The sequence below is a fragment of the Globicephala melas genome, chromosome 3, assembly GCF_963455315.2.
Source record: "Globicephala melas chromosome 3, mGloMel1.2, whole genome shotgun sequence".
NCBI classification, from domain to species: domain Eukaryota; kingdom Metazoa; phylum Chordata; class Mammalia; order Artiodactyla; family Delphinidae; genus Globicephala; species Globicephala melas.
This window is the reverse complement of record NC_083316.1, coordinates 81085951-81107827: the sequence shown is the minus strand read 5'-3', so window position 1 is coordinate 81107827 and position 21877 is coordinate 81085951. Positions and strand designations below refer to the sequence as shown.

Sequence of the window (21877 nt, the reverse complement as noted above, 5' to 3'; positions counted from 1 at the left end):
TATTTTGCAACTAACATAGTGAAGATTAGATTAGGCAAGAATCATGACAAACGGGTACTAAACCTAGGGGGAAATGTTGATGATAAGCAAAATATTTTCATGATTTTAAAATGTCTATTTATTAGTTGCAAAGGGGAAAAAAACAGTGCATACTAGAGAAATTAGACAAAACCTTGAAGAGGTACATCACAATTACCACTGCTACTGAAGGACAGATGGACACTATGTGTCTCCAGATACAATATCCTGAGAAGGATGTAGAAAGATCTATGTAGTATTTCCACCAAGAATGCATACTCTGAATCTAATTATAAGGAAATACCGGAACATCACTTAAATATAAAATGAGAGGGATGCAGTCTTCCATATCTATATTATGTGAGGAAAGAGAGAACACAAGAGAACAAATAAAGTAAAATGTTAAGGAAAGGTGATTCTAGATAAAAAGTTTAGGATACTCTTTGTACTATTTTTATTCCTATAACTTTTCTGTAGATTTGAAATTATTCCCAGACAGAAAGTTTTTTCTTTTTAAGTAATGTATGAACATATGCTCTTTGAAGAAAAAAAAATCAAATAACATAGAAGTATATAGAAGGAAAAGTAAAAATGAAAATGAACTGTCAACCCCCCAATCTCACCTCTTCCCCACTAGAAGCTAAGCTTCACAAAGTCAGGATTTAAAAAATTTGTCTTTTCTATTCTGTTGCTTTAATGTGTTCCAAGCACCTAGACTAGTGCCAGGCATTAAATAGTTGCTGTATAAACTAGTTGCTACATCATTCATTTATTGGATGAATGAATGAATGAATAGGTAAGTACACTTAACAGTGTGCTGTTCTCCTTACTTAATCTAGACATATGTACGTTAAAGTTTATTCTAAGTTTTTTAAGTAAATGGTATCATAATACTAAAAAATTCAAGCTGATTTCACTATCAATTATCACTGATAATTATCATTATCATTACTCCCAAAACTGCTTCTCCATTATTACCATTTCTCTCTCTTTCACCCCCCAAACACAATACCTAAATCTTGTTGATAATACCTTTCAAAGCCTCTTGAATAATTCACTCCTCTCTACTTCTCTTGCTATCACCTAGCACAGGCCACCCCATGTACGTGTACCATCTAACGGGTCTTCTTCCTGGTCATCTTACTCCTTATCTTACTCTTCTCCAATTTATGCACAGTAATCTTCGAACTATAGCTTTGATTGTTTTCCCTGTCTTAAAATTTTCCAAGTGTCTCTTTGTAACCTGTAGAATAATTTCTAACTGATTAACATGGATCACAGCCTGCCTTCTGATTCTTTGTTCTGCCTTACCCTCTTCCTTTTGCATTCAAAGCTCAAAAATCATTCATCCACCCATTCATTTATTTCACACATATTAATATAGCATATATTTAACTTCTTTGAGTTTCTTGAATACACTATACTATACTCTTTTGCTTCTGGTACTTTGTGACTGCAGTTCTGTCTCCAACTCCTGCCCCTGTATCCACCTTTCATTTAGCTAATTTTTACTCATGTCTCAAGTCTCAGTTTACATGTCACTTCCAAGAGGCTTTTCTGGACCATGTGTTTTTGGTTAAGTGTTCTGTGCCCCCACTATTGGTTCTCACACCACCCTATTTTTATTCTTTCTCTGTTTATGTAACTCTGATTAATGTCTAGCTGCCTAATGGAATGCAAGATTCATGAGAAGCAGGGCATAAGAGAGGGATAAATATGGGAGAAAGGTCTGTGATGAAGCAAAATACAGAATAAAAGATGGATACAGGTAACTATATCTCATGGAAACTGTCCCCTTCTTTATGCCCCTCCTACCTTCCCTAGTTCTGTCCCTCTTCATCACTCCTAGGCCACTTTCCCCCCTACTACAACACAGATCTCGTTATCTGATTACATATATTTCAGTCAAGCGGCATCAATAGTTCTCCAATGATAGCAGGGCACTACCAAACTCCTTAAAAGACTACAAAATTCTTCCCGGCTTCCCTGGTGGCGCAGTGGTTGAGAGTCTGCCTGCCGATGCAGGGGACACAGGTTCGTGCCCTGGTCCGGGAAGATCCCACATGCCGTGGAGCGGCTGGGCCCGTGAGCCACGGCCACTGAGCCTGTGCATCCGGAGCCTGTGCTCTGCAACAGGAGAGGCCACAACAGTGAGAGGCCCGCATACCGCAAAAAAAAAAAAAAAAAAAATTCTTCCTATTTTGCTAAAAAAAAAAAGACCTTGCCCATCCCCATGACTTGTCACAGCTGATCCCCAGGTATAACACCTTTCATGTATAAATACATGTGCACACACAACAGGCTGCATTCCAGACATTTTCTGCTGCTTACATTCTGAACAACTATCATTTTTCACAACTACTAAGCTCTGGGTGGTTGCTTCTGACTGTCAAGCACACTTAAAATAGACAAACTGGGCTTCAAATTCAGTTCCTCTTTGGAAACAACCCCGACTTCCTAAGTCAACAGCTTCCTTTTTTGTGTTCCCTTTCTGTGTGTGTACAGAAGAGGTACCTCGTATGCATTTAGCTTTTTAAAATACTACAAATACCACACTCTTTAAATACTATAAAAACTTTGCTGAAAATTAAAGGAAAATAATTATATAAAAAGTGAGACTTCACCCCCCATCCTCCTCAATGAGCACCTTCTGTAGGGTGAGCCCAAGATGAGAGAAATGGTGAGGTGTTCCCTCAGTCAGTCTCAGTTCCCAACTGTATTTCACAATTACTGTCATTCTAGTGTGTAAAGATTAGTATCTATTACACACAGTGGCTCCTAAATGCATGCAAGCAACTTCATCAGGTTCACACCTAAAGAAGCAGTCAACAACTGGCAATATTAGACTTAATGGGCATTGTACAATACTTTATAGGCAATTTAAGGTCTTTCAGGGGGTATATTTGAATGTTCTAAATAAACTTTAGAATATTCTAAATAAAAACATTTTTATGTATTCTATTCATGTTTATTTTCACTAAGAGACTGAATCCCTAATGAACAAATACAGTTGTTTTGTTCATGTTTATATATCAGGTCTCTAATACTATTTTATGGCATTTCATGAATGTATTTTTATTAAATGAATGAATTACCAGCAACTAAAAGCTCATATGTATTTGATTTAATAGCCCAATTTTTGTTGAGTCTTTTTTTTAACCCCCAGATTTCTGTACTCTTTCTATATGCACCTGATTCTGGACTCCAGTTTTCCTTCATCCAACTAATTTCCTCCTCTATTTCAACATGTCTTTCCCTATTGAGTGGAACCTTTATTGCCTCCTTTCCTCATTCTATTTGCATTGAAACTAGTCTATATCCATATAACTTTGTTTATCCAAACCTTTTAGGAAAGGTCTTAACACTCAGTGAGAATAGATCTGAGAATAGACGTTATAGCCACACTGTCAGACCACTGACGATTAGTCCCACAATTCTGCAAAAAACACTGTTTACAAATAGAATAACCCAGACTAAAACCAAAATATTTTCAGAATGCAAAAAGAAAATCAAGTTTACTAATCTCCCTCCCTCCCTCCCTCCCTCCCTCCCTCTCTCCCTCTGTCCCTCTCTCTCACACACATACACACACACACACACACACACACACACACACACACACACACACAGAATTATTATTATGCAGCAGTTAAAAGGACCAAGCTCTTCAAGGAGATTTACAATAATGATTTCTTTGGGGGATGATATTCTATTGTTTACATCTCTTTTAGCAAAGCAATGCGAATGTGAGCTATTTGTTGGGTATCACAAAGAACTTCATTAAATAGAACTGAAAATAATCATTTAGGATACAAACTGTTAAATGAAATTCTACTTTATTTTTTCAGTTTACTTGTCAAAGTACCTCCTGACTCATGGAATTAAACTGCTCAACACTTACCTTCGAGGATGATTGACATCAAACAATGTGTTATCATCATCCTCATCATCTTGTTCTAAAGGTGTCAATTCCATGTTTTCTATGTTAGTGTCCAAAACTCCGTATCTCCTAGTCTTTCGGTTTCTTCTTCTCATCCTATTAAATAGAACATTAATGAATAAAAATTATTTGAATATGGTATACATGATCTTTATACTTACTTGTAAACTAAAAATAAATTATCCCAGTTTCTGACATTGGAGGCATTCAATATCAGAATGGTTACATTTCAGAAACGAAACCAATTTACCACCTAGGATTATCAATTAAACAAAAGCTACTCCTGTATGTTTGTGTGCCATCACCATTTCTTCTGTCTGACATACCTTCTTCTCTTTCTGTCAACGTATAATGTTGACAGATAATCCCTCAAGTCTTAGTTCTGGTACAATATTTTTACTGAAGGCTTATGTTCCAGCCTTTTCCCCATCTCCTCCATGCCTTACCACTGTGCAGCGTTAGGTACTTTCTGCCCCACTATGAAACTGTATGTATATATGCACTCAAATTCTAGACTGTGTAGCGTACACTCCTGGCTGCATATCAGAATCACCTAGGGTATTTTAAAAAGCTCCTTACTCGGGCCGTATCGCCATACAATTAAATTATAATTTCCAGGGATAGGAACTAGACATCAATAGGTTATTAACGTTCTACAAGTGTCTCCAATGTACTGAAAGCCACTATCCTAGATCAATGGTTCTTGAAGTGTGGTTCTCTGGATCAGCAGAATCACAGTCATCTAGGGGCTTATTAGAAATGCAAATCCTCATGCCCACCCGGACCTAGTGAGTAAGAAACTTTGAATTTGGGGCCCAGAAACCAGTGTTTGAACAACCACTCCTTGTGAGTTTGATGCAAACTAAAGTTTGAGAACTACTGCTCTAGAGGAGAGAAAATATTTTAATATTTAACTATTATCTGTATATATATGAAGGCGTCTCATGATTTAGAACCCCGCTGTCTCCTTCTCTCTCAAATAACTTGTCTTTTCCTTCTAATTATTTAGAAGTTTGCATTTATGTGTGCTGCGTATGTATTTATTTGAGTGTTTATTTGCCTGTCTCTCCCACTAAGTTGCATGAGGGGAGAAGCCATGCCTATCATGTTCAGCACTGTATTACTACTTTGTAGCACAGTGTCTGATTAAGATTCTCCTTAAATATTTGTTGAGGGTCTGAGTGACATCATATTCTAGTTCAGTGATCCAAATCTGACCCTGAAATCAATGCCTATATCACCTCCAACGTAACAACCTCAACTCTATACACAGAAAAATGTTTCTATACAGAAAAATACAGAAAAATGTTTCACACAAGTATCTATGGGAGTTTAAAAACAAAACAGAAGATAGCAAGTAATAACAAATAAGTTTACTTAAATTCTGATTCACTTTGTGTGAGGTAATAAGTGTGATAAGAAATACTACAACTATAGCACCAAGTATAGAGCAATACGAGCCTCTGTAAAAATCATAGTGGGGACCCCTAGGAGACCAACTGTCCCGTGTGTGTATATATATTTGAGCCTTACTAAGAAATATTTGAGTCTTACTAAGCATCAGGCATTGTGCTAGCTTCTGGGTATAAAGTACCTGGCTGAGTGATCAAAATTTACAAAATATTACTAACTTTAGGTAAAAACCAAGATAATTTCCACTAATTACTGCCTAAAAATCTATTCTATGTGCCCACCCAAAGATGGTAGAAAAGGAAACCGAAGTTTAAGTATAGTATTTAGAGCTACAAATATAACCAGTGAAAGAGTTAATACTAATAACTGGCAAAAATGAGGTAGAACTGGTGATGGTATGAAGTATAAGCCTGTCTTTATATAGTGAAAAATTACATGTGTTTAGTTGTTAAATTTACAAGTATATATATGTGTGCATGTTTCTATGCATTGAATATGTGTGTATGCTGATAAACATACACATCCACACATACCTTATGTAGACCAGAAATCTAAACTTTTTTCTGTAAAGGATCAGGCAGTAAATATTTTAGGCACTGTACATCACATATGGTCTCTGTCACACATTCATCTTAACTTCTTCAGTTATTATTTTGATTTTTTACAACGCTTTAAAAATGTAAGACACATTCTTGGCTCATAGGCCTTAGAAAAACAGGTCAGCAGACTGGATATGGCCTATGGGTCAGTTTGCCAATCTCTGATTTAGACTTATGAAAGTAATTCACAGAAGAACTAAGAACAGAAATGATAGAAGTACTGACACTGGAAGTAGGAATAGAAAGGTACAGGGGAATTATAATTCACTATTGGTCTTTTTGAACCACGTGATTTAATAACATTTGCACGCATTGCTTTGATTTTAAAAAGTGAATACATAAGAATGAGTGAAGCCACTTGGTAGCTTAAGTTAAGAATATTCAGAGTCATAATTTCTTCTCTTCCCTTTTGCCAGTCTGTTGCTCAACTTTCTAAACCATATGGCTTCCAAACATTCTGGCATTTTCAGTCATGTGATATGATTTTTGGAAATAAACTAGATTCTTTCAAGTCACATATTACATATCAAATAGTCAATATGTTAATAACCAGGTCATTGTCAGTCACAGGATACCTTGCCAAGTCTTTAAAAAGGAAATGATATGAACATAGAGTTTAAGGACTTTTGACATCTCAGCTGACACTCTTCTCCACTTCCAAGGTCATCATCATACCTTGAATGATTTTCCAATCTTTCAATGAGTGGCTAATCTAATCTGCCCAATAACACTGTTTTCTCTTTCTGTTTAAACATTTGACTGCATTGGTGTGAGCACTTTATCATTTATTTCAGCTTCTACTGTCTTTTAACGTGTATATAAATACCACTTTCTGAATCCAAACTCTTTAATAAGAACCTACTTCATATGCAAAGACTGTGTACTCTCAGGCACCAAATAAATAGGGGAATGCAGTTCAGTTAAAATGAATGTGGTATTTTAGTAAACGTCGCTAATTCATACAAGAATAAGTCAAATAAAAAACTATATATTGTTAAATAGAATTTAAGCTTGAAATGCAACTTCCCTAAGAATGTCTTTCCTAAGTCCAAGGATATAGGCGGTGATGGCTGCATGGTCATGACAGCTTTATGGCCATAAAAACATCAAATATAATAAAACACATCCATATGCAGTGATTTTTCTCAGGGAAAGCCAGAAACACTTATAAAGCTTTAAAATTATTGGGCTGATTCAATGAACCGCCTACTTAAAATACTAATAAATATGAAGTGAAAAATACAATACACATAAAAATATACTGAAACTTTAAGTAAAAAGGCTACTTCCATTTTTTAATATGCAGTGTACATTATTTTTAAACAAAAGAGAGGAGGATTTAAAATTCATGCAATTTTAACAGCTATGGCTCTTATCCTACAAATTAATGTTTTCATTAAGCTCATGATGCCCAATTTGTCCAAGTATGTTAATAACTACATACATATAATCATAGATATGCAGTTTTCTACCAGACATAGTAAACGCATAACTGCAACATGAAAAAATATTTTGTTGGCTCTTCAGTTAACAAAAAAATTGGGACTTTATCTATAAATGTGTAGAGAGGAAAATATGGACGCCTAAGAAGGCAAAAGAAAATAGCAATATGGTTTATTATTATATTGAATTATATTCATTCATCACATGGCAATCACAGGTAAATGATCTTGATTAGATACCTTCCAGGTATTCAAGTTATTATTCAAATAGCTATCTAAAATAGATGCAGATTCCTCTATGTTCCATTATACTCAGGTCGGTAAGAATTATTTCTGTTTAAATAACATGTAAAAGCTACAGTAGAAAAATAAAACTAAACTACTAAGTAAGGTTGATAAAATTTTATGTAAAAATGTATGGTGCCACATAAAATAAACACAACAGAATAAAACTCCATTTCATTTTACTACTCTGTGAAAGGGAGAAAATCAATCAATGTAACCTGCTGTAACTTGCTGTACCGATCTGATTTTCTTGTTTTAACTGAATGCCTGTAGGGTATTATTAAGTAAGGAATTATATAAGTAATATTATTTCTTAATTTCTTCTATTACGCATTCAAAACTGACTGAGGAATATAGTATTTAGTGTATATTTTATAGACATACACTCTCCTATATGATTAGGCACAATGATAAAGCAGAGTAAATCTTAATAAAGGTACGACTAATGATACAGAATTTGTTTGCCTTGACTTTTTTTGGCAAGAAAAGTGAATTACTGATCAAGAATGGTTTTGGAACTCATTTTTTTTGCACTGAGACATAACTAAATAAAAATTGGTGAGCCACAATTTTAGTTGTCTATGATATTCATGAAGAAATTCAACCCAATATATAACACACAGTAAAAATTATTTTATCTGAAATCTCTTTCATCTTCATCTCCCATTCACCAAACCTAATCACGTTTTTCAAGAAGCAGACACCAGTAAGAGATGAGTATGTTATGAGTTGAATTGTGTCCCCTGAAAATTCATATGTTTAAATCCTAATCCTTAGTTGCTCAGAATGTGATGTTGTTTGAAAACAGGGTCTTCACAGAGTCAGTCAAGTTAAAATGAAGTCATCAGAATGAGCCCTACTCCAACATGACCAGTGTCCTTATAAAAAGATGAAATCTGGAGACAGATAAGGATACAGAGAGAACACCAAGTGATCATGAAGCTGGCCCATCTAAAAGCCAAGGAGAGAGACCTGGAACAGAACCTTCTCTATATTAGTCTGCTCAGTTTGTCATAACAAAATACCATAGTCTTGATGGCTCAAACAACAGAAATTTATTTATCACCATTCTTGTGTCTGGGAAGTCTAAGATAAAGGTATTGCAAGATAGGTTTCATTCTGAGGCGTCTTCCCTTGGCTTGTAGGCAGCTGTCATTTCACTGTGTGCTCACATGATCTCTTCTTCGAGTATAAAGGAAGAGAAAGAGAGCAATCTGGAGTCTTTTCCTTTTCTTATAAGGGATCAGCTCTATTAGAGAGGGCCCCTCCCCTATGACCTCATTGAACCTTTTTTGCCTCCTCACAGGCTTTATCTTCAAGTACAGTCACATATGAATTTGGTGGGGGGTGGGACGTAAACATTCAGTCACTCCCTCATAACTCCCAGAAGAAACCGACACTGCCAATACCTTGATTTCGAATGTCTAGCCTCCAAAACTGCGACATGATAAAATTTTGTTAAGTTCACCTAGTTTGTGGTACTTTGTTATAGCAGCCCTGGCAAACTAATACAGTATGCAGAAGATTTATCAGGGGAAAGGCTTCTGAAGGATAAAGAGGGAGGAAGCTGGAGACGAGGAAGAAATCCTACAGAGGGTGATACAGGTCTGACACCTGTGAGAGTAGAAAGGAAGGATGACAGGATAGGAACAGCAGTACCAGTGCAATACAATTCTGAGAAAGTTTTGACCAGACCAATGGTATGTCCTTAAGCAAAGGTTGCCTATTAGAGAAGGGAGTCCTCTTTCAGTCACGATGACCAGATTTGGCTACATTCAATCATTGGCTGGAAGCAGGTTTAGGAATCATGGCACTGGCATGGATGTTGTGACAGATCCAAAGCTGTGGAAACTAGAGGCTATCCCCACAGCAGGGTCTCTTAAAGGGAGGTTTGATCAGTGTACTTCCACGGCTGCCACAATCACAAAGTCCAATTGACTGAACTTCCTAAGAATCACTGAAGTTCACTTATAGTGCTTACCACTGCTACTATCTATTGCCTTAATTATTAAAATAGCTTTATAACTGTCTACCTGTGTCTACTCTGGTCACTCAGCAGTCTCCCCTCTAAAATTACCAGTGGTTTCCTACTGCTTGGCAGTAAATGATTCTGTAATAAGGCCTATAAAGTTCAACACAGGATGGCTCATACTTTTCTCTCTAGCCTCACCTTGCTCTTGACTCTACATTCTACTTCACTTTCTATACTCCATTGACAAAGCCTTCCCTCATTCCCTCATAACAGCTATGCTTTCTCTGACATTGGCACCACAATATTGCTGTGGTACTGCCCATTCATTTTACAAGGAAGGCTTCCCTAATCTACCCAGCTAGGTCACAAGCACCTATTATTGGCTTCCATACCACCCATACACATATCCTTTGAAGAACTTATCAAAGATGTACTTGCACACTTATTTTTGTAACTTTTTACCTTCTCTATTAGACCATTAATTTCATGGGAACAGGAAATAGATCTGTTCTTATCCCTCTGCCTACAGCACACAAGGACTGGCATAAAGCATATGCCTAGGGCTTCCCTGGTGGCGCAGTGGTTGGGGGTCTGCCTGGCGATGCAGGGGACGCGGGTTTGTGCCCTGTTCTGGGAGGATCCTGCATGCCGTGGAGCGGCTGGGCCTGTGGGCAATGGCCGCTGAGCCTGCACATCTGGGAGAGGCCGCAGCGGTGAGAGGCCCGCGTACCGCAAAAAAAAAAAAAAAGCATATGCCTAATAAATATCTGTTAAATTATTTAACTGAAATATTCAGATTCACAATAGGTCTTGCATTTTCTCTGTATAACAAAGACACCTAGAATTTTATATGCAAATCATCACCTCTGGTATAAGAGAAGCCAGAAAGAACACCATCTCCAGAACCATACCACAGCAAAACCTAAGGGATCTAGCCAATTTTTATATTGTAATTTGGATAATAGCCCCCTGGCTCAGGACACACACACACAGTGCTAGAATAATTAAGCATATTAAACATGCATTCACTCCAGGACCTCTAAGATACTCATTTAGGATGTGTTAGGTAGATTAGCCTACCTGCTTTAGCCCAGGTGATTCTCATATGCTACCTCAATTAGAACCACCAATATTCAACTTGTATCCTGTGCTGTGGAGTTTCATTTTTATCTTTTGGGTATGTAAATTTACCATATTATAACATGTAGTTATTCTTCATTTACACACTAAATAATTGAAGTTTATCCTTTCAAAAGCCAAACTATTGTTTTTCTTTTAAAATCTCAGCATTCTACATGGAGCCATATCCAACACTAGAGCTATCCATGCCTTAATATATAGGATAAAATGAGTTAATTCTACTCTTTTTGATCTCTCAAGGATCATTGTAATTATACCACTTTAGTGTAAAGCAATGGTGCTGTCATAAGTTATTGACTCCAAGTTGATAGACTACAGAACTTTTGAATCTTTTTGGCTTCTTTTCATAATTATTCTTGGGTCCTCTCTTTTGGCTTATAAGTTACCAGGCTCTGTCACTATCACAAGCTTGACCAAGTGCAGCACTAAATAGAAGATTCCCCAGCAAGGTATCCTGCCACTCTTCATCTCCCGTAACATGTTCACTGCTAATACCTAAAAGTTAAAAAAGAAAAGATCAAATGCATGTTTATCTATGTTTAGGTTATTGGAATGTTGCTTTCTCTGATAGACCCCTTTTCTAAACAAGCTCCCTGTAATTCAGCATGTACAATCAGTTCTTGTGTTTAGGTCTGTCTCCCATTTGATGGTATTCTGGTGGATACCCCCAGGTGAAGTAAACCTTAAGTAAATGTCATATAGCTTAGCTATGAAGTATCCTACATGAAGGTGCATAGCACATAGCTCCCTTGTCATCTTTCCTCTTTGTCTTTATATAGATTTCCTAGTGTTCTCTTTTAGGCCCTAGAATTTGGGATGTGAAGACTGATAATTCTCCTGACCTCCACCTCTAACAGTTCAGCATGGGTTTATTCCCCAACCGACTTTAAAGTCTTATTTACAAACCAGCGCCTCTAAGATTCATCCCGCCTCACCTTTGACTGGCTCTATGACCAACATTCTAGCAGATTTCTCTTACAACCTCCTTTTTTCTCCTTGCTCCCACCCCATCTCTAGCCTTGTCAGACCTAACCTCTTGCTGATTATAGTTTAAGAGGTCAAACACCACAGAGTATGGTAATGGGGGAAATACATTTTTTTACAGAAAATACTGTAAAAAACCCCCAAATATATTACAATAGCAATTCTAGATACAGAAAAATTTCACTAAGAATATTACTATTTACCGAGTGTACACATATGTCAGGCATTGAGCTAAGCAGCTTGCAAGCATTACGTGATGTAATCCTCACAACAATCCTATAAGTATCCTCATTCTAAACATAGAAAGTCAAAGCTCAGGAAAAATTAAATTTGGGACAGTAAATGGTAGAGCTAGGATCCAAATACAAGCAGGTTGATTCTCAAGTCTAGGTTCTTAAACATTAAGCTATATTGTCTTCCTAATGATTCAAAGTAATTCTAACCAACGTCCAAAATTAGCTACCAAACAGTCTTCTGATCCCTTATACAATGATCTTACATTATACCAGTCTGGATATATTGTTTTAAGTGAATTGCATTTTCGGGTTCATCCTTTCATGGTAAAAAGTAATGACTTGGTAGCTACTTACAATAATAAGTACATTTATGATGTTCTGGTTAGGCCATCTCTTAGTTTTGATCACTGTAACAGTATCTGCTTTTTGTTTATCCTAAAGGAAACTCTCTTCTGCCTTAACAGTACCATGATTTTGGTTAGACAGCAATTGAGCCCAGCCCTAAGAGATACATAATGATCATAATAATTGGTGCAACCAATCATGAAAATATAATTTCCCTTTTGCCAGTCATTGTCTAGGGCTAAGTAGATGAAGCAGTTCAGACAAATGAGACAGAAGGGGTTAACTCAAGTAGTGGGGTTTCTGGGAAAGATTTTTCTCCTTGATAAAAAAAGAACATAGGAAGAGAAGGCCTCTTTTCAGGCCCCCTTCCCTCTTTCCTATTTGAGATACTATTGTGTGGGAACATAATGCTTAAAGCTGAGGTAGCCAACCCATGGTGAGACAAGGAAAGAAAAAGCCAGAATCCTTGATAATCTCACAAAGTCACTGAACTAAGCCTAAGCCTGCTCATATTCATGATAAGAATCAACTACAAAACATGTCCTTATGTTAAAGTCACGTTTAATTGGATATTCTATTACTCACAGGTAAAAACCTCCTAACTGATAAGGGCGTTGAGCATCCTAGCTTCTCTGAGTTAGGTAACCAGTGTTCCATCACCCACTTGTATGTTTCCATATGATTCTCTTCATTTTAAGAATCTGGATTTAAAGGTGGCCCATATGATAACTTGTCCAACTACTTCTTTACATAGTCCATATTCAGCACCATTCTATAAACACTTCACAACGACTGTGTCATACACGCAAATGGTTTACTGATGTGCCAAAACAAAGATCTCCTTAGCCCTTTGGAGTAGCTAACAGGGTCCAACGTAGACAGAGATCAGGGCAAATAGTCTCAAGCATTTACCCTACATGAATATCAATTTCTAAGTGTGGCATGGCACGAAAAAGGTGGGGGAGCACTACCCTGGCCCAAATTCCCCAACAAATTCACCTCATTACTTTTATCTCCCAGAACTGCACATGATAAATATTGTTTAAATACAGAAAACCCCATTATCACATGTAGAAGAACAGACTAAAGAGATAGCTTTAGAAGCACGAAATCATCTGTGTGAAACTTCTGAAAATTGTAAATCACTATAGAATTTAAGGACTCTTTCATTCAATTACAAATAAATAATTAAAAGAAGCACTCTCAGAAGCCTAGATTTTTGTCCTTATTATAAGAGAAAATGGAAAAGATCCATGGAAAAGACCAGAAAAGAGTGATAAGAAAAATAATAATCATTATCACTAGTAAAATTCATTGAGCAGTTATTATGTGCCAGGAACTGTGCTAAGTACTTGGTATAGGTCCTTGAAACAATCCGTTCTGGTAAATACTATCATTTTCTCTATTTTACAAAACCTGAGCTGAACTTAAGAGCTGCTGTGTAACTTACTCAAGAGTACACAGCTCTTGGGATTAGAACTCAGAAAGTCTGACTTCCCATAAGACTATACAGAAAAGGGGTTAAAATAGTAAAAAGGATCAGAAGCCAATAGAGGAAAATTACTCAAGAATTAAATGATTGGTAACAAATGCAGTAGAGCTATTCAGAATAAAGACCCTTCTGGTAGAATAAAGAACATTTGGTAGCTTGGAGGTGATTAGTGACCTTACAGACTGCTGGTCAAATTGCATGACACTTTTTGAGCCACTCATAGGGACTGGCATTTTAAACTGCTAGGCTAAAAAATATCTAGCAAGGTGGGTATGAATAGTTCATATTCCTCCTTGATTCCTAGAGCAAAGATGGATCAGGGAGGTGTAAATATGTTGTTTCGGTGATAGTATTCTTTTCTTTTTGCACCCATATTCCTTTATTGGTAGTATCTCTACCACAATAAACTGTCTGGTGAGATGATAATTAAGATTCCCACCACCTCTGCCAATAGAGAGACTTAATTTATTTCTCCTTCCATGGAATTTGGTTCCTAAGCTGAGGGACAAAGAAACTGAAAATTACTGCGTATCTATACAATGGTATGTTCCTGCAAAGAAACCTGTATGGTATTTTGATGTCTTGTCTCCTAAACTGACTTAGTTTCTGCCTGTTCCCAGAACCGATTCTCCAGTTTCTCTTTAACTTTCTGAGATCTCAACATTCTTCCAGTAAATCCCCATTAGTTTAAGTTAGCCAGGCTTGTTCTATCTGTTTAACTAAAATAGTAACTGATAGAAGCAGTAATCTAATATTCCTTTAATATTAGAATGAAGCATGAAAGGAAAAGTGTACAGGAGGAGAAAGATGGGGAATGTTATTTCTTTTGAAAAACGTAATAAAATAATTGTTTTCCCTACCCAAACATTTATTTTCTCAGTCTAATCAAACTTAGTTCATTTACTAAATGTCTGAGTGCAAACACTGTACTTAGCCTTGGATAAAAAATGATAAGTAGGGCTTCCCTGGTGGCGCAGTGGTTGGAAGTCTGCCTGCCGATGCAGGGGACACGAGTTTGTGCCCCCGTCTGGGAAGATCCCACATGCTGCAGAGCGGCTGGGCCTGTGAGCCATGGCCGCTGGGCCTGCACGTCCGGAGCCCGTGCTTCGCAACGAGAGAGGCCACAACAGTGAAAGGCCCGCATACCGCAAAAAAAAAAAAAAAAAAAAAAAAGAAAAGATAAGTAAATAGCCTTTGTTCTCATGTTTTTGAGTCTTCCCCAGACTCACACTGATCCCCGACAAGAACTAAGAACGCTCATTCATTAGGCAACTACTGACTCAGTGCCTACCCTATTTTGTACATAACGTTCAGCACTGGGGATATAATAGAGAATGAGACAGCCTCTTCTCATAAAGACTATGTATTAATCTTAGGAAGCCTACTCTGTTCCTTCTCTCTATATATATTTCAATTTCTACAGAGAGAATCTAATTGTTATTTGGAATATTTCCAGACTCAAAGTGAAAGTTATCTCTAGTTACACATTCATTATAACTGAATTAGATTAAAGTAAAACAATATGGACTTCAACTACTTTACAAGTAAAATATTCTGTGTTTTCACATATCAGTTAATGAAATGATGATTTTGGCCCATTCTTCCCCCTTGGCACAAATAAATAATGCTGCTTTGTTGTCACAACTATTTTGGAAGTTGGGGGGTCAAAATGGGCATTCACCAAAATGAATAGTTTTCATCCCATAATCTGGAAGCAAAAAGCATAAGTTCTGAACATTGCCCAGACATTGTAAGCATCAGTCAAGCTTTGGACATCAGGTGGCCAACTAAATTTAGGACTTGGACTAAATGAATGTACTAGATGCTGGTTAAAGAGTCCAGTTTTTCTTAGCCATAGGTTCAGAATTTGGCTGTTAACACACAATATTAGTGAGTCATCCAACAGAATCAGACTGAAAAGACTGTACCCTTCTGAGCTTTACAGAAATGAAGATAGAAAATCAATGGCGATAAACAATTATATATGATTATACATAAGGCGGAAGCAAAATGAAAAAAGATCATCCCCAAAAAGTTATCATCAGACCCATTATTTATATGTATATGAAACATAACACTTAGGATACTCTGGATATTTATAGAAAATATACAGACACCATTAACTAACAATTATATAGTGGGAAAAGTAATTACTGCTTCAATTTTCTTCTAATATTTCTTTATATCAAGACAGAAGTCTCAGTTTAGTGGTAATATGTCTGTAACACCTCATTTTCTAACTTCCTCTTTAATAGAAAGTGGGCCTGGATTTGCTGGGTTTTGTGAACCAACAGTATATAACTCAAATAATATTGTTTCCACCAGTGGTTCTCAAATGTTTTGATCTTAAAATTCCTTTCCGTTCTTAAAAATTATTCAGGACTCCAAAGAGCTTATAAATATGTGGATTATATATATATCAATTATGTGGATTATTAATATGTTAATTAAACCTAAGAAAACTTTAAAATATCATTTGCTTTTTAAAATTAGAATAAATCTACTACATATTAACATAGTTTTTTGTGAAAAATACATTATCAAAAAGAAAACAGAAAAATGAAAATTGGCATAGATTTAGATTTTTTCAAATCCCTTTTATGTCTGGCTTAAATGGATAGAACTAGATAGAAAATGAAAAGAGAGAAAATAGAAAACAGCTAGATTTTCATATCTGCTTCTGCCTTCAATCATTTGCAATGTGTTGTTTGGTTGAAGGATATAAAGAAAATCCAGGTTCATGTAGATATGAGCTTGGAGAAGGGAGGTGCATTTTAATAGTGTTTTCAGATACTGGTGTTTATGCTATTTTGATAGTACACCAAAACTCAACAAGAAGTAGTTTCTTAAAAGCTAGTTGCAATGTGCAGTTTGAAACTGTATCAATGAACTTCTTGTGCCCTATAAACTTAGCATGTATTATTTTGAAAGTAGTTTTGATCTTGCAGATCCCCTGAAGAGGTCTCAGAGAACCCTCCCACCCTCCAGGGTTCCCTGGACCACATGTCTACCACTGGCTTACACTGTACTTCTTCAATCAGTTATTTAAGCCAAGGGATGTTGGTTTTCTGTTCACAAAATAATAAATAGATATGTTTAAAAGGAAACTTTCAGTTTAAAATAAATCCACTTAAAGAAATATATGAAATAGTAGAGGGTAGGCAGTTACAGGAAAAAATGTGAAATAGTTTAGAAAACAAACCAGTGCATTCCTATAAACCTACCCTCTACTGTATTTATACAGGAGGAAACTACACAGTGCTTCCTCAGCTCTTCTCTTGGCTGGCTCCTTTTAACAGTGACGTCTTGGCTCTGCATGTCAGCTCTTCAGAGAGGTGGTACACAACTAACCCAGTTAAAGAGGCTTTATTATAGATTTCCAAATCAGTCTTACTACATAGTTGAAATATTTTAATATCATGATTGATGCCATAAAATAACTTTACTTCAGTAACAGTGGAATGTATCAAGTGGAAGTTACTTACAACAGTAACAAGTGTCACTAATTGAATTATATAATTCCTTTTCTACTTGATAAGGCATTAAGAGGAATAGAAAAATAAGTGACAGTCTTCTACTTTTACTCATAACCTGGTACAACATAAAGACCTGGTCTACTTCATCTAAAGGTTGATCATAGTCTTAGGACACAGACATCACGTTAATGGGAAAAAAAGTCAAACAAAGCAAACAATGGATTTTACAATCATAGATGGTCATTAGACTCCATGGGACACAAATTAAACCACTTTAGTCTTCTAGGTCAGTTTCATCATATATAAAGTGAAAGATGTCATTTACATGTCCGTATCTGTACCAAATCTGAAATTTAAGTAATTCTATAATCTAACATTCTGTAGTAAGAATAGGCTAAAAAAACTATTCATTTGTAAGTTTCAACTTTTGAATGACTTAGATTTATAGATGAATTCACTTTGCAAAGGTTTTTTGTGTGTAAGATATCAAATTTATCCATTTACTAATTCAAATTTTTGTAAATTTAAAATCAGGATAGGATAGTTAGGATATTAAACATATGTACCAATATTAAAACAGGATCATATTTATGACATCCCCCCCACATAGGTATCAGTTTTCCATCTAATCATGCAACCGGTAACACTTTGCATTGAAATATTTAGTGCCATGCGAAAGAATGCTAGATGTTTCTAATAGGGGCTATGACAAAGAGTGAATCATACAAAATTGTCAGTATTCCCGGTTAAAAAGGTGGAATGTAAGAAATTTCATATGGTACAACTGAATTACTAAGGTGGTGGAGGGGGAAGATGGCAGAAGAGTAAGATATGGAGATCACCTTCCTCCCCACAGATATATCAGAAATACATTTACATGTGGAACAACTCCTACAGAACACCTACTGAACGCTGGCAGAAGACTTCAGACCTCCCAAAAGGCAAGAAACTCCCCCACGTAGCTGGATAGGGCAAAAGAAAAAAGAATAAACAGAGACAAAAGGATAGGGACGGGACCTGCACCAGTGGGAGGGAGCTGTGAAGGAGGAAAGGTTTCCACACACTAGGAAGCCCCTTCACGGGCGGAGACTGCGGGTGGCAGAGGGGGGAAGCTTCGGAGCCGCGGAGGAGAGCACAGCAACAGGGGTGCGGAGGGCAAAGCGGAGAGATTCCCGCACACAGGATCAGTGCCGACTGGCACTCACTAGCCCCAGAAGCCCAGAGGCTTGTCTGCTCACCCGCCGGGGTGGGCGGGGCTGGGAGCTGAGGCTTGGGCTTCAGGGAGAGGTCGGAGCTCAGGGAGACGACTGGGATTGGCGGCGTGAACACAGCCTGCAGAGGGTTAGTGCGCCACGGCTAGCCGCGAGGGAGTTCGGGGAAAAGTCTGGACCTGCCAAAGAGGAAAGAGACTTTTTCTTCCCTCTTTGTTTCCTGGTGCGCGAGGAGAGGGGATTAAGAGCCTTGCTTAAAGGAGCTCCAGAGACTGGCGCGAGCCGCGGCTAACAGTGCGGACCCCAGAGACGGGCACGAGACGCTAAGGCTGCTGCTGCCGCCAACAAGAAGCCTGTGTGCAACCACAGGTCACTATCCACACCCCCCTCCTGGGAGCCTGTGCAGCCCGCCACTGCCAGGGTCCCGGGATCCAGGGACAACTTCCCCGGGAGAACGCATGGCGCGCCTCAGGCTGATGCAACATCACGCCGGCCTCTGCCAGCGCAGGCTCGCCCTGCATCGTGCCCCTCCCTCCCACCCGGCCTGAGTGAGCCAGAGACCCCGAATCAGCGGCTCCCTTAACCCCGTCCTGTCTGAGCGAAGAACAGATGCCCTCCAGTGACCTACACGCAGAGGCGGGGCCAAATCCAAAGCTGAGCCCCGGGAGCTGTGCGAACAAAGAAGAGAAAGGGAAATCTCTCCCAGCAGCCTCAGGAGCAGCGGATTAAAGCTCCACAATCAACCTGACGTACCCTGCATCTGTGGAATACCTGAATAGACAACGAATCATCCCAAATTGAGGAGGTGGACTTTGAGAGCAGTATTTATTATTTTTTCCCTTTTTCCTCTTTTTGTGAGTGTGTATGTGTATGCTTCTGTGTGAGATTTCGTCTGTATAGCTTTGCTTTCACCACTTGTCCTAGGGTTCTTTCCGTCCGTATTTTTATTTACTTTTTGAAAAAAATTTTTTCTTAATAATTATTTTACTAAAATATTTATTTTAAATAAAATATTTATTTTATTTTATCTTACTTTATTTTCTTTTATCTCCATCTTTCCTCCCTTTCTTTCTTTCTTTCTTTGTTTCTTTCTACTTTTTCTCCCTTTTATTCTGAGCCGTGTGGATGAAAGGCTCTTGGTGCTGCAGCCTCCCAGCTCCACGTAATATCAAATGGCGAAAATCTCCCAGAGATCTCCATCTCAACACCAACACCCAGCTTCATTCAATGACCAGCAAGCTACAGTGCTGGACACCCTATGCCAAACAACTAGCAAGACAGGAACACAACCCCACCCATTAGCAGAGAGGCTGCCTAAAATCATAATAAGTCCACAGACACCCCAAAACATACCACCAGACGTGGACCTGCTCACCATAAAGACAGGATCCAGCCTCATCCACCAGAACACAGGCACTAGTCCCCTCCACCAGGAAGCCTACACAACCCACTGAACCAACTTTACCCACTGGGGACAGACACCAAAAACAATGGGAACGACGAACCTGCAGCCCGCAAAAAGGAGACCCCAAACACAGTAAGATAAGCAAAATGAGAAGAAAGAAAAACACACAGCAGAAGAAGGAGCAAGATAAAAACCCACCAGACCTAACAAATGAAGAGGAAATAGGCAGTCTACCTGAAAAAGAATTCAGAATGATAGTAAAGATGATCCAAGATCTTGGAAATAGAATAGAGAAAATGCAAGAAACATTTAACAAGGACCTAGAAAAACTAAAGAGGAAACAAGCAACGATGAACAACACAATAAATGAAATTAAAAATACTCTAGAAGGGATCAATAGCAGAATATCTGAGGCAGAAGAACGGATAAGTGACCTGGAAGATAAAATAGTGGAAATAACTACTGCAGAGCAGAATAAAGAAAAAACAATGAAAAGAAGTTGGGACAGTCTCAGAGAACTCTGGGACAACATTAAACGCACAAACATTCAAATTATAGGGGTTCCAGAGAAAGAAGAGGAAAAGAAAGGGACTGAGAAAATATTTGAAGAGATTATAGTTGAAAACTTCCCTAACATGGGAAAGGAAATAGTAAATCAAGTCCAGGAAGCACAGAGAGTCCCGTACGGGATAAATCCAAGGAGAAACACGCCAAGACACATATTAATCAAACTGTCAAAAATTAAATACAAAGAAAACATATTAAAAGCAGCAAGGGAAAAACAACAAATAACACACAAGGGAACCCCCATAAGGTTAACAGCTGATGTTTCAGCAGAAACTCTGCAAGCCAGAAGGGACTGGCAGGACATATTTAAAGTGATGAAGGAGAAAAACCTACAACCAAGATTACTCTACCCAGCAAGGATCTCATTCAGATTTGGCGGAGAAATTAAAACCTTTACAGACAAGCAAAAGCTGAGAGAGTTCAGCACCACCAAACCAGCTTTACAAGAAATGCTAAAGGAACTTCTCTAGGCAGGAAACACAAGAGAACGAAAAGACCTACAATAACAAACCCAAAACAATTAAGTAAATGGGAATAGGAACATACATATCGATAATTACCTTCATTGTAAATGGATAAATGCTCCAACAAAAATACATAGACTGGCTGAATGGATACAAAAACAAGACCCATATATATGCTGTCTACAAGAGACCCACTTCAGACCTAGAGACACATACAGACTTAAAGTGAGGGGATGGAAAAATATATTCCATGCAAATGGAAAACAAAAGAAAACTGGAGTAGCAATTCTCATATCAGACAAAATAGACTTTAAAATAAAGACTATTAGAAGAGACAAAGAAGGACACTACATAATGATCAAGGGATCAATCCAAGAAGAAGATATAATAATTGTAAATATTTATGCACCTAACATAGGAGGACCTCAATACATAAGGCAAATACTAACAGCCATAAAAGGGGAAATCGACAGTAACACATTCATTGTAGGGGACTTTAACACCCCTCTTTCACCAATGGACAGATCATCCAAAATGAAAATAAATAAGGAACCACAAGCTTTAACTGATACATTAAACAAGATGGACTTAATTGATATTTATAGGACACTCCATCCAAAAACAACAGAATACACATTTTTCTCAAGTGCTCATGGAACATTCTCCAGGATAGATCATCTCTTGGGTCACAAATCAAGCCTTGGTAAATTTAAGAAAACTGAAATTGTATCAAGTATGTTTTCCTTCCACAGCACTATGAGACTAGATATCAATTACAGGAAAAGATCTGTAAAAAATACAAACACATGGAGGCTAAACAATACACTACTTAATAACGAAGTGATCACTGAAGAAATCAAAGAGGAAATAAAAAAATACCTAGAAACA

At 37.6% G+C, this 21877-nt stretch overlaps 1 protein-coding gene across 2 annotated transcripts in view; it reads right to left on the bottom strand.

Moving 5' to 3' along the window:
* FAM174A (family with sequence similarity 174 member A) overlaps window positions 1–21877 on the bottom strand; it is a 35235-nt gene that overhangs the window by 9056 nt on the left and 4302 nt on the right. Inside the window, exon 2 of one of the 2 annotated variants that reach the window (XM_030848471.2) lies at window positions 3920–4054. In XM_030848471.2, coding sequence (XP_030704331.1) covers window positions 3920–4054 — 135 coding nt within the window. Of the gene's footprint in view, window positions 1–3915; window positions 4055–21877 lie in introns of those variants that run through there. The other variant, XM_030848480.3, reaches the window with a different exon arrangement.